The 13,537-nt window shown below is 38.0% G+C and overlaps 1 protein-coding gene across 1 annotated transcript in view; it reads right to left on the bottom strand.

The window, feature by feature from the left end:
- The window catches only part of CCDC141 (coiled-coil domain containing 141), a 204,396-nt gene that overhangs the window by 42,051 nt on the left and 148,808 nt on the right, over positions 1–13,537 (bottom strand). Inside the window, exons 12-15 of the mRNA XM_032637784.1 lie at positions 10,189–10,368; positions 3,125–3,304; positions 2,431–2,556; positions 413–601 (exon numbers count right to left, since the gene is read on the bottom strand). Coding sequence (XP_032493675.1) covers positions 413–601; positions 2,431–2,556; positions 3,125–3,304; positions 10,189–10,368 — 675 coding nt within the window. The remainder of the gene's footprint in view (positions 1–412; positions 602–2,430; positions 2,557–3,124; positions 3,305–10,188; positions 10,369–13,537) is intronic.

Below are 13,537 nucleotides of genomic sequence, written 5' to 3'. Positions count from 1 at the left end.
CAAAAGTAATTAAGAATCAAGATGTTAAAAATGACAGATGTGTGGAATAAACAATAAGAGTTCGAGGAATTTTGAAGAGAGAAAAATCACTCCAAGGGAGGTAGATTGTTGGATGGAGGGACAGGGCCTAGATGGTAGAGAGGAGACAGAAGGACCTGTCAGATAATGGCAGCCCAAGAGTCAAGGCTTGGAATTAGGATGTGGACGCCATCTTTGAGGGACCCAAGGAGAGCTCACTTTGGCTGGAACATCGGGCAGAATGGGGCCCAGTGAGAGAAAAGTCAGGGGCCAGACTGAGGAAAGCTTCTAATATCAGAATAAGCAATCTGGCCTTTATTTATTACACAATCATTTATTTTTAATTTCATAGTTTAAAACCGAGAGTCTTCCAAACATCCATGATAAGTCTTACCTCTTCTCTGACTTGGTGGAACTGGACAATCTTATACAGGATCTCCTCGTAATCTTGGATTCTCTCTTTCTGGTTTTGATGGAGGTGAATTAGGTCCTTCAGCTGTTGAGACTTCTCTTTCACAGGGGCTCCTTTGCCACTTAACTCTTCTGACTCTTTTATAATGTATTGAGCCTCATCATTCAGTTGCTAAAAAGTTGTAAGCAATAAAAGAAATACAGCTTTTAGAGAGCTTTTTACTTTACAACTGACTATATGAAGATCTCAATAACAAATCACTCTCTTATTTGTTAACAAATACTTATCGTGAGCTTCGCCTCCATCCCTGCAAATCCAGGCATTGTGCATGATGCTAGGGATACATTATTCCATCCTCAGCTTCTCAGAATTTTTTAAAAAATTAATTTAAATTAATTAAATTTAAAAAGTTTAAAGACACAAAAAAGTGTTTCAAAGTTAGGTGGTGAAATGGAAAGTCATATATTTCTATGACATACCAAATATTCTGGTCATCTGTTAAGTAAATATATTCTAGATACTCTATGAGGCTGTGACCATCTGTGATATTTAATACAACCAGAATCAGGTGGTATGATAAGAACACCAAAAGAAGACAAGCATAAAAATATATTGGGGGAATTATTTGTCCTCTGTGATAAAAGAATGATCAAAATGAACCACCAGCTGAGCAGCACAGTAGCTATGCTGCTTTAAAAGCAGTCATCCCAGAATCCACAAATAGCCACCACTTGTAGGGAGGGATAAGCCACCTTCTTTTTACCCAGAACTGCTCAGATAGCCCTTATAGGAATCTAGATCCTGGTGCACAGCTTAAAGAGGAAGCTCCTATAATTTCAGAGCTGGATTTTAAGTCAAGGATAACAGTAATGGAAATGATTTAGGCTAAGGAGATAATTTGCAGAAGAGTGACCTAGTAAGGGTCTTCATGTTGAAATCAAGTACGTGGGCATCAAATACACGCACAGCACAGTGACAGAGCTAAAGAAGCTTGACAACAGTTCCTGATTTAGAGGAATTTACACACACACACTTACTCATGTGCAGGGACATGTGCACATGAAATGCAGATACATATGATACAGAGTATAACAAAGAAACCAACAGATAGGCTAGGAGAATTTTCTAAGAGTTCTCCTGAGAAAGAGTTCACTGTGGGCCACAGTGGTGTGTGTGCTTTTTGTGAGTGGGGGGTGGTTATGTATTACATTAGTTTTGTCTTAAAGGAACATAAATTAGATATTCCCTAAAGGAATCTTCAAACTTCTGTTTAGGGGTTTCTTTAAAGCCAATACTTGCAAAGTAGTGACAAACAGAAACACAGGTATCTTAACTTTGCAGCAAAGAACACGAATCCAGGCAGGAGGATAACGTGACTGGCAAACTTTTTCGGCAGCTGTGTCAAGCTCAGGAATGGCAAGAGGTGGGGGCGGGGGTATGGAATGCACTAGCAATCAGGGCCTGGGAACATGACTCATGGTTTTTTCTCTCACATTCTGAGGGCTCTCTGAGAGGGAGAAAGGGAGAGCACAGCAAAATTCTTGGAATCGTGGTAGGAGCCTGGGGTGCCAGTGGGTGGGCACAATGACATCACAGTGATAATTTCAGGGACAGAGGACAGCAGAACCTCTGTGTCAGAGATTGCCCATCCTTGTTTTGAGATGTCTGAATCGAAAACATGTCTATACCCCTTAGGAAAGGAATTAGAGTAAATATATATGATAAATACATTAATAAGGAACTAATTTAAATTAAAATAATCTAAGATAAGAATATATTAAGGACCTTTTGTAGTCCAAATGTTTGTGTATCATCAAATATAGCACACTGCAGTTAAACAGGAAGAAAAATGTGTTTTTAAAGTGGATTTTTAGACAAGCAATGCTGTTGTTTTTTAAAAATTGTAATTCATCAGACTGTAAAAATTAATTAGGTGAGCATTGACTGAACAGTCTTTAATACTTTTTCATTCACCCAAGGCCATCAATCTGTTTCTTCACCTGGAACTGAGGTTTCATTTCGTTCCATTTTTTCTGTAGACCTAAAATGGTCTGGAGACTCCCTCCAAGGTCAAGTGCAGACACAGGCATAAGTGCTTCCTGAAGAAGTTTTAAGTTGTGAGTAGTCTGAAATAGACATTAGATAGTTATGTATATGTTTTCTTTGATACCACCAGCAAATACATCATAATCATTCCAGCGATGACATGGTGTGTCATCAAACTTTTCAATTACCGTGAAAGCACTCACTACCTAGAGTGAGCCTGTGGTTCTAAACCACCAGTGAACAAAAGCACAGGCCCTCTTTTTATTGTGGTAAAATATACATAACAAAATTTACCATTTGAACCATTTTTAAGTGTGCAACTTAGTGGCATTAGTACATTCATACTGGTGTGCCGCCATTACCACCATCCATCGCCAGAACTTTCTCATCTTCCCAAACAGAAACTCTGTATTGGTTAAACTCTAACTCCCATTTCACCCTCCCCTCAGCCCCCGGTATCCTCTATTCTGCTTTCTGTCTCTGTGAATTTGACTACTCGAAGTTCCTCACATAAGTGGAATCACAAAATTTATCCTTTTGTGTTCGTCTGATTTCACTTATGTTTCCAAGGTCCCTCTATGTTGCAGCATGTGTCAGAATTTCTTTCCCTTTTAAGGCTGAATACTACCCATTTGCCAGTTCCCTCACCTTTCTAAGTTGCTCTTTGAACGCTCCCCACCGCTGTTTCACGGGCTTGCTTGCAGCGGCTTTAAGTTGCCAGGCTATCCGAAGGCGGCTGAGTTCCTCCCGTTCTGCCTTCTGGCTTTGCATAGTGTTCTCCATAATGTGTACTTCATTCTTCACATTTAATATTTCATTTGCTTTTGCCTGTGAAATTAATAATTACATAATGGCTTTTCTTTCCCAAGAAATAGAACATTTTGCATACAACTATTTGAGGAGGCAAACGCTTCATCATAGCCAAAGCAGAACACAGTTCTGATATCAAGACAAGTCTGAAAAGTCTGTGCACAGGCACAGCTGGGCTCTCAGAACCCATAATCTATGCTTGGACGTCAGCTCCCGAGCTCTTCATGACCCCACTGGTGTTTCAGTCCTCTCCTTTAGGATCTCTTCATTTCCTGGGGCTTAAAGGGTGACTGAATGAGCATAGGGATCCGGACATTTTGAAGTTGAGATTATTTTAATGCATAAGTTTTGAAGTGGATTCCACCTTTTATTTTAACACACATTAGAATACGTCAATATCTGAGTATCAGGGACCGTGAGGGGGCAGATTGTTGTGGGTCTGTGTTTCTTTCTAAACTATCCCATTGTATATATTGGGTGGGCCAAAAAGTCCCTTTGGTTTTTAAATAAAACTAAAAGACACATTTTTCATTTTCACCAAGAACGTTATTGAACAACGTATTCACCCTTTTGGTCCACTACTTCTGCCATTTTTCAGGCAGCTTCATAATTCCGTCTTCCCAAAACTTTTTATCTTTTTGAGCAAAGAACTGTTCCAGGTGCCTTTTACAGTCTTCAAGGGAACTGAAATTTTTTCCATTAAGACAATTTTGTAAAGACCAAAATAAATGGAAATCCGAAGGTGCAGTGTCTGGTGAATATGGCGGATGAATCAGAACTTCCCAGCCAAGCTGTGACAGTTTTTGCCTGGTCATCAAAGAAACATGCAGTTTTACATTATCCTGATGGAAGATTATGCGTTTTCTGTTGACTAATTCTGGATGTTTTTCGTCAAGTGCTGCTTTCAGTTGGTCTAACTGGGAGCAGTACTTGTTGGAATTAATCGTTTGGTTTTCCAGAAGGAGCTCATAATGGAGGACTCCCTTCCAATCCCACCATAGACACAACATCACCTTTTCTGGATGAAGACCAGCCTTTGGTGTGGTTCATCTCGCTTGCCCCATGATCTCTTTTGTTCCACATTATTGTACAGTATCCACTTTTCATCACCCGTAAAAATTTGTTTTAAAAATGGAACGTTTTTGTTATCTTTAAGTAGAGAATCGCATGAGGAAATACAGTCAAGAAGGTTTTTTTCACTTAACTTATGTGGAACCCAAACATCAAAACGATTAACATAACCAAGTTGGTGCAAATGATTTTCAACCCTTGATTTGGATATTTTGAGTATGTCGGCTATCTCACATGTGGTATAACGTTGATTGTTCTCAACTAATGTCTAGATTTGATTGCTATCAACTTCAACTGGTCTACCTGACCATGGTGCAGCGTCCAGCGAGAAATCTCCAGCACAAAACTTCGCAGAACACTTTTGCCATGTTCCATCGGTCACATCACCTTCTCCATACACTGCACAAATCTCTTTTTGTGTTTCAGTTGCGTTTTTACCTTTCTTGAAATAATAAAGCATAATATGCCAAAAATGTTGCTTTTTTTTCCATCTTCAGTATTAAAATGGCTACATAAAAATTCACCAATTTTGATAAGTATTTTTTTAAATGACACTGATATGACAGCTGTCATATACAATCTAACAAAATTGTTTCAAATGAAGTTAAAGACAACTAAGTGCTACTAGAGCCAACTTACAGAGAAAACCGAACAAACCTTTTGGCCAACTCAATACTACAATTATTTAAAATTTTCCTTGTGAGCAGTTCCTCAAGTTACTCCGTTTTGTGAGAACTGAAATGTACCTCTATATACAGTTGTCCCTTGGTATTCATGGCAGCAGGGTGGGAGGCGGGGACTGGTTCCAGGACTCACCACGGATACCAAAACCAGTGGATGCTCAACTTCCATGGTTGGCCCTCCATATCCGCAGGTTTCAACCAACTGTGGATGGTGTGCTATGTTTAGCTCTGAGGTTGGTTGAATCCAGGGATTTGGAAGCAGTGGATATGGAGGGCCAACTGTATCTCTATATTTGTATCTCTATTGTGCACCAGAAGAACAATATCTAAATTCCAAGACTTCTCTTCCCAACTTTCATATGTTCTAGATCTCTGATTTGAAATCCTTTAAACAATGATTTTAAACTACTGGAAATTCAATCAGAGGCAGAAGGAGAAGAGAGGTAGAGAGTAAGACAATAGGCTCTTTTTGTGTCAAACATCAAAAAAATGCAGAAGAATATTTGTTTGGCAAAACAGTAATTTTTACTTTGATGGCCAGCTTTTCTCAGTAAATCCTTGAATTTCTAAGGAGCAATTGCACATGAATTTCTACAATGGCAGTGACAGCTGGGTATCTAAAAGTCACAGGACCTTTTAGATTATAGTCAGAAGATAGTGCCATGAATATGTAACAGGATATTTTAAATCACAGGCCATCTTATTTTAAAATTATTTTAAATGACATTAATATTGCACATTTATATTTTTATATTAATGTAGACATTATAAAGTGTCATTTAATTGAAAAAATACCTGCAGGTGCTAAATGTGACCTCTCCTATGAATTTGGGGATCTAGTAGTAAAATGATGTATCCTGTAATTATGATGAACAAGACACACATATTATGAAAGGCATTAGACAGCCACAGCAGGCCCTAAAGCAAATCATATTTTTATCTATGCTATAAATAAAGATAGGGTATCTTTCACATATTATTAAGAAAATATTAATCAAAATGTTATATAATACACAACTGAATGTAAACTTGGAATTTGCAGCATGTCCATGACAACTACAATCGGAAGACTATATGCTCTGAATGAAGCCTAGGAAAGAGAGCTATGGTAGGATCTGTTGATGCCTAGCTAGCAGGATTCAAGAAGAGTGATTATGCATTTGGCAAACAAATATTTTGGCCACTCAGAAAGATTAAATAATTTGCTTGAGGTCTAGTTAGTGAACACACTACTCATTCTACTTCTGTATAAGGTCACTGGAAAATTTGCCATAATCTAAACAGGGCACTAAATTACCCATTTTCCATGTAGATTCACACACAATGAGTGGTCTTCTGACATCTTGCTTTTCAGATATCTTGATAACTGGAAGGCAGTATTCCATGTAGCATTCTTGGTATTCGCCACTATAAATTAGTAAATTGGCACTTTCATCAAGATGTCTGCCAGATTTCTGCCCTAAATCAGCTTTTCTGATTGTGATGATTTTTAGATGCACTGAAACATTTTTTTAAATTTCAAGCTTGAAAATCTGAGCCTCGGCAACCCAATCAAGAGCAGAACACTCAGTGGGAAATGCCAGCGGGACTTCTTCCTTCTTAATAACCAAACTGGTTACCACACTTCAGCAATAATGCTTGTTTAAAAGCCTAATGGTCCCAAAGATATGAAGAGGATAAAAATTGTGTTATACTGGCTTTACCAAATGGCTTTACCATTCATATCGCAGAATGTCACTGAACCAATAAAGTTAAGCATTACGTGGACCTTAATTCTCATCAATGAGGAGGAATTTATTTATCATATGACAGTGGTAAGGACCTTGGGGTAAAGTAGCCATGTTTATAACGTCAAGATACAAGACCACCAAGGTATGTAGTAAAATACACACTGTTGCTGAAAACTCTAAATGGACATTTGAATATCATGAAACCTAAGTTTATTTAGACAAAGACACAAAATATAATTTTGAATGGATTCCTGCTACAGATCTTAAATGAAAATCTGACTGTACAATCTTAAACATTCTAAATAAGTAATAAAGGACTTCTGTTTCTGGGTAGGATGGAGTAGCTAGTGGCAGAGCAGTGCTTCTGCCTAGAACAACTAGAAAAGCTGGAATAAATGAAGAAAGCAACTATTTGAAGGCAAAAAGAACTAAAGAGGCCAAGACTCCAGAGAAGGACGAACCTGAGAGTGGTGAGCTCACCTGTCACCTCTCCTACCCCAGTCAGGGGCATTTCCCAATTCTGTATGCTGACAGGAGGCCAATCATGAGGCTTTACTGGGGAACAGAGAAAACAATAGAACTTTTGACAGACACTAGTGGGGATGGGGGTTCAAGCACACAGCTCATCTTCATCTCAGAACATTGACAAAATACTGGGGCTGAACAGGGCAGTGGATTAAAAAACCCAAGCAAAAGCCTCTGAAATGCAGAGTGGAAGTTTTTCAGCCATCTCCCAAGACTCCCCAAATTGGAGACCTGCTAGGGGGAGAGACCTCAGAGAATGCACCAAGCTCTAACATGAAAACGCTGAGAGCCCAAGGTCAACAGAATAGATGGAGCATTGACAGGACTGTACTCCGGACTCAACTCCACCAGCTCCTGATTGGCTTAAGTGATCTTCAACCAACACCCACCTAAGGAAAGAAGATAACACCATCTGGAACTCCTACAATTTTTTTATACATAATGCTTGGCATTTGATAGATATTCTCTCATCATCCCAAGATAGGACGACAGAGCTGGAAACTGAGAGAAAAAGTAGACAATAGAAACAATTCCGGATCCAGATGTTGGACTTAGCTGACAAACACTTTAAAATACCCATGATTAATACGGTCACGAAAGTATAGGAAAGACGGAGAAAGAGAGGATAAAAAAGGAGAATTTCACCGGCAATATAAATCTAATAAAAAAGAACCAACTGGAAATTCCAAAACTGAAAAATATAATTTCTCAAAAGGAAGTTAGTAAGAAAAAGGATAGACAAAAAAAGTGCAGTTTGCAAATATGTAAACTCCCTTATGAGTGCAAATTGGAGAAGTACACAATGAAGAGATGGATATAAAGATATACCGAAAAAGAGTAAAAATATTAAAGATAGATAGATATGTTCTAAATGTTCCAAGTAAAAAATAACAATTTTTTTTTAACAGTAAAGCACCAATATAACATAAGAACATAGGTAAAATACTCAGCAACTTTTCTCTGATGCATACGGATAGTATTAGATAAATTAGAATTATTTAATGCATATTTTGTTTCCATATAGATTTAAGAAGACCAGTCTTTAAACAACAAAGTTTGAAACAATGAAGATAAAGAGGAAATTGTAGCTCAAAGTAGATGAGGGTAGTTAGAGCCCAACTCTTCCAAATGAATTCAGGCTCCAGACTGAGATTCATCACATGTCAGAGTACTGAGAAAATTGCAGATGTCAGTCATCTTTGCAAATCTACAGAAAATAGGAGAAGGGCCAGAAAATTAGAGAAAGGAAAATGCCCTGATTTTCAAATGGGGGAAAAGATGGCCTATGTGATTTACCTGTCAGTAATCTTGACATTGAAAACCAGGGCAATAAAGTCATCATTGATCAAGCAGATTGTGAGCACTTTGGAAAGAACCCTATGATCACTAGGAGTCAAACTAATTTTTGCCAAGTTATATTATACAAATGATAGGATACTAGGTAGATAGACCTTCCTTCGAGCAGTGTCTTCCATTATAGACTTAAGAAAAAGTGGTTAAAATAAAGTACTATTGAGAATGTCCACGATTGTTTAAAAGACTGGTTAATCAACTGATTGCTTAATGGATTGGGGTAGCAATCTGCCCCTCAGACACTTTTATTAAAGATCTAATTGCAGCCACAAGAGGCTTACTTATTAATATACAGAATTAAACCCAGGAGAGATGGCTAATGCAATAGATAGCAGGCTCAAAATTAGTTTAACAAGATGGAATCGTGAGTCAAAACTAACGAAGTGATATAAAATAGGAATAAATATAAAGGTTCACATTTGTATGTAAAAGATAAATAGGCGACATGGATATAAAATGGGAGAGACCTAGCCTGGCAGGGACTGCAATAAAAATGTAATGCAATTGCAGTTTTTCCATCACAGGCTTAATAGGAACCAACAAAGTGAAATGATTGCTAAAAGTGCTAGTACAACCTTAGGTCTCATTAGTAAAGAATGATGTACACTTTGTACTCTGTGTTGAAGTTGTACTTTACTTCTTGTTTACATGTTATGAATGATATTGACAAATCATGGAAAATTCTGGGAGGAAGGATTAGGATGAAGAAAGAGAGAAAGCTACCTCCTAAATGATAGAAAGGATTTATATCTAGTTCACTGCGGAAAAGACTCAAATTAGATTTTGCAACTGTTTTCAAGGTTTGAAAAACTTTCGTGTGTAAGAGAAATGAAATATGCATACATTTTTTCCCCCTGTGGAGCTACAGAGGGTTAGAATCAGATATGAAGACAGATTCGACTTAACATTAAAAAATAAAAAACTTTCCTAGCAACTGTATTTCTAACAATAAAATGAACAGTTTCGTAAGGAAGATACTTGAGATATTGAAGGAGAGGTGGATTAACCATCTTTCAAGAATTCTGTGGAGAACTTTATATGGGCCTGAGGTCGATTCTAGGATACTTTACAGATATAACTTAACAACTAAAGTTTAGGGTACATTTCTAAATATAATGGAGCTTTGCTATGAAAAGATCTGGTATTGTAAGAAATTCTTTGAAATGAAGATTCATCCTAGATGTTATCTTTCGCCTCTGGAAATCTTGTAAGGATCTTGTTGCATGCTTTCAACACAACTCAGAACTTCTGGGTGATCTTCTGAGGACTCTATGTAATAATAATAATGTTACATTTGGATTATAGTCACTCTTTTTTGTTAACAGATAAACTAGCCTTCATGTGATAAACTCACAAGAGGTCTAGGAGCAAAGAAGCACATAAATGCTGGGCTTCAGGACTATTCTAGGTTGAATGGAGCTAAAAAGAACTTCCGAAACCAGCACAGCTGAATAACAGACAACTGAACTTTTAAATTTGTGATTCTGACTTTGAAAAGTGATCCTTGAAGAAGGTATGACTCATTTAATGTTATTCTCACCATATTTATTAAATTAAGGAACTTGAGCCCGAGGTCTTGAGTTAAAAAGCTCCTCTTTAAAAACAGCTGCCACTGCTTCTCCACTGAGTCAGAGTGACGCTCAGCTTCAGCAACACCCTCTTCCTTTCGCAGGATATCAGTTTGGTAAAACTCCCTTAGGCCCTGACATTGCTCCTCTACCTTAAAAAAAAAAAAAAAGAATATAAATGAAAGTTAAGAACACTTTAAAAACATTTTTAAAGAGAAAATACTAGATTCCAATAAAAGCCTATATAAAACTTAATTGGAACCTACATTTCAGAATTCTTCAAATAATGATTAAATATTGTCAACTTACTGAAAAGACATGAAAATCTGTTCAGGTTGTTGACAGATCAGACTGACTGCTACTGGGTAGTAACTTGACCTGACAAGTTTATTATCCAGAAGCCCTATTTACTGTAGCCAAAATCATATTTATGAATTATATATGTGTATGTTTTGCAATTGGAGATAGCTTATGTCAAAGACCAAAGTGGTTCCATTTAAAGCTGAGTTTTATAATTCAGGAGAAAGATAAACATATACAATCAAGGAATACAAATCAGAAAGAATGTAAGTCGTGGAAAGTTATTCATAATTAGCAAATCACAATTTGCTTCTCATCAGTGATAAACCAGAACAAAAGAGTACAAATAATTATGAATTTTCTGTACATGTATTAATATTAAACTGCCTCCATGAGCAAATCTTACTGAGGTTCATTACTTCACCTCCCTAGAATTATATTTTCTCATTGGCTAACCAAGGTAAGCAATACTAGATTATTTTAAATCACTCTCTTTGGACAGAGCTTATATAAAATCAGATGTGCCTGCAGACCAGATCATTTAACTGGGTATTGTAGAAATGTAGAAAATTTTTTGACACAAGTTTTTATGCATTTTGAATAATACTTAATGGCCAATAGGATAAGAGTCAAAGAGCTCATAACTACTGAAAGCAATATAAATGGGATAAGAAATTTCAGGCAATGGTTAGTCACTATATTTTCAAGATTTCAATATCATTCTTAATTTAATGAGCGCTGCAAAGGGCACTTAGAAAGAGAAGTTGTCTCCTCTTTTTCCATAGTCCATTTATTCATGACTGTTTTCCTGATACTTGTTTCCTCAGCCCTGGATAATCTTTCCTCAGTTTTCTGCTCCTACTTAATCCTTCATGAGACAGTTAAAATACTACCTCCTCCATGGAGTCTCCTAAGATTCCATAGTAAGAATTTAACAGTTATTTCATTGGGTTCCCAAAGATAATTCTGGGAGAAAGAGAACCAAAAACAGATTATTACAACACAAAGGCAAGTATGCCCACAGTGTTCTGGGCACACTGAGGAGGGACCACCAGCTCTACATAAAGTAAACAGGCAAGAATTTCCCAAAGGAAGCGACATTTGATCTGTGTCTTTCAGAATTGTCCAGGGTGAGAGGGAACAGGAGAAGGGGGCCCCGGATGGAAGGAATAACACGTGTGAAGGCCCAAGTGTGAAACACTGGCTGGTTCAGAGCACGATAAATGATCTTGGTGTGGGTGACGTCCAGATAGCACAACCTGAGTGGTAAGAAAGAAGTGAGAGTGATCATTGTGTTGGCATAAAGCCGTCAGTAGGTTTCAACTCGTTTGCTACTATACTCAACAAATTGTGACACACTCTCGTTAGTTTGAAACAACTGACAGCTATCACAATGACTCGGAATCAGCATGACAGCCATCAGTACTTCAATGGGATAGTATGCTACAGGCGGGGGTGTCAATATCATGGGCTGTCGGTTAAATGAAATTCTTAAAACATAAACTTTAATTCATCCTCCTTTTCCAACTGTTCAAAAAAGCCTCCTTGAATGTAAGTGAGCATGGTGTCATTATAGGAATTTCCTTGAATCTGGACTAGTTTCTTTTTTTAAGTGAATTAATGATCAACTTTAATACACTACCCATTTTGGGGTAAAAGTTATAACTTGCTTCATAAATTGCATTTGTCATATAACCTGAATTTCAGGAAGTGACATGATCAGATTTGCTTTAGAATGACCATTTTCTGAAAGGCATGAAGGGGAGAATTATAGGAGGCAGAGAGAACAGGCAGATACAATTTCTTTAAGCTGGGCAAGGGATGATGAGGACCTAAACTGAGAAGGTGATGGTACAAATGAAGAAGGGGAATTCAGAAATCTCTTAGGTTGTCTCTAAAGACAGACATGGGATAGCATGGCGTTTTTTTTAGATGTTGGGGGTAGGGGTTTATTAATTAATTTATTTATTTTTGTTGTGTTGGGTCTTCGTTTCTGTGCGAGGGCTTTCTCTAGGTGTGGCAAGCGGAGGCCACTCTTCATCACGGTGCGCGGGCCTCTCACTGTCGTGGCCTCTCTTTTTGCGGAGCACAGACTCCAGACGTGCAGGCTCAGTAGTTGTGTCTCACAGGCCCAGTTGCTCCACAGCATGTGGGATCCTCCCAGACCAGGGCTCGAACCCGTGTCCCCTGCATTAGCAGGCAGATTCTCAAACACTGCGCCACCAGGGAAGCCCCTAGCATGGCCTTTGATGTTTGAAAAAACAAAAGGGAGGAGATTGGGAATTAAACTTCAGCTCTGATGTTTACTACCTGTTTGGTCTTACATACCTAACTTCTCAGAGCCTCAGTTTCCCTCATTTGCAAAGTAGGGATAATAGTAAATAAACATAGGGATATTATAAGGATGAAATGAGATCAGGAATGAAAAGTTCAGGGCCTAGTACAAAAATAACTGCTCATTAAGAAAGGGATCAGAACAGACTTTGAGCTTCTACATAGGACTTCTGAAAGACAGTGGGGTCATTAATCCAATGCCAAAATACAGAAGGAAACACTTTTGAGGAAAAGATAACCAGTTGTGTTTTGTTGAGCTTCAGGAAGCTACAGAATACATAGGTAATTAGTATGATTGGAAGTTGAAAGCATTGGCCTGGAGCTCAGAAGAGCTGGGGTTGAGGAACCAGTTTTGAGTTACTGGGAAATTGAAACTATAGGTGTGTTTGTGGGAGGGTGGGTGATTTTTGTAGGGAACATGTATAGAATGTACAAAAGAGGGAGCACAGGCAAGAACTCTGTAACCCACCACACTTTAGGAACAGAGAACTGAATCAGGAAAAAGAACAGATAAAGAAGTAGGCAGGCTAATTTCACTTATGTGAAATATCTAAATAAGGCAAATCTATAGGGACAGAAAGCAGAGTAGTGCTTGCCTGAGGCTGGGGGCACGGGGGAGGGGTGGTGGAAACCAGGATTGGTGAAAAGTATACCCCAGGTCTCTTTTTGGGGTGATGGAAATATACC

Source organism: Phocoena sinus, chromosome 7 (genome assembly GCF_008692025.1).
Source record: "Phocoena sinus isolate mPhoSin1 chromosome 7, mPhoSin1.pri, whole genome shotgun sequence".
NCBI classification, from domain to species: Eukaryota; Metazoa; Chordata; class Mammalia; order Artiodactyla; family Phocoenidae; genus Phocoena; species Phocoena sinus.
This window is presented reverse-complemented; position numbering and strand designations above follow the sequence as displayed.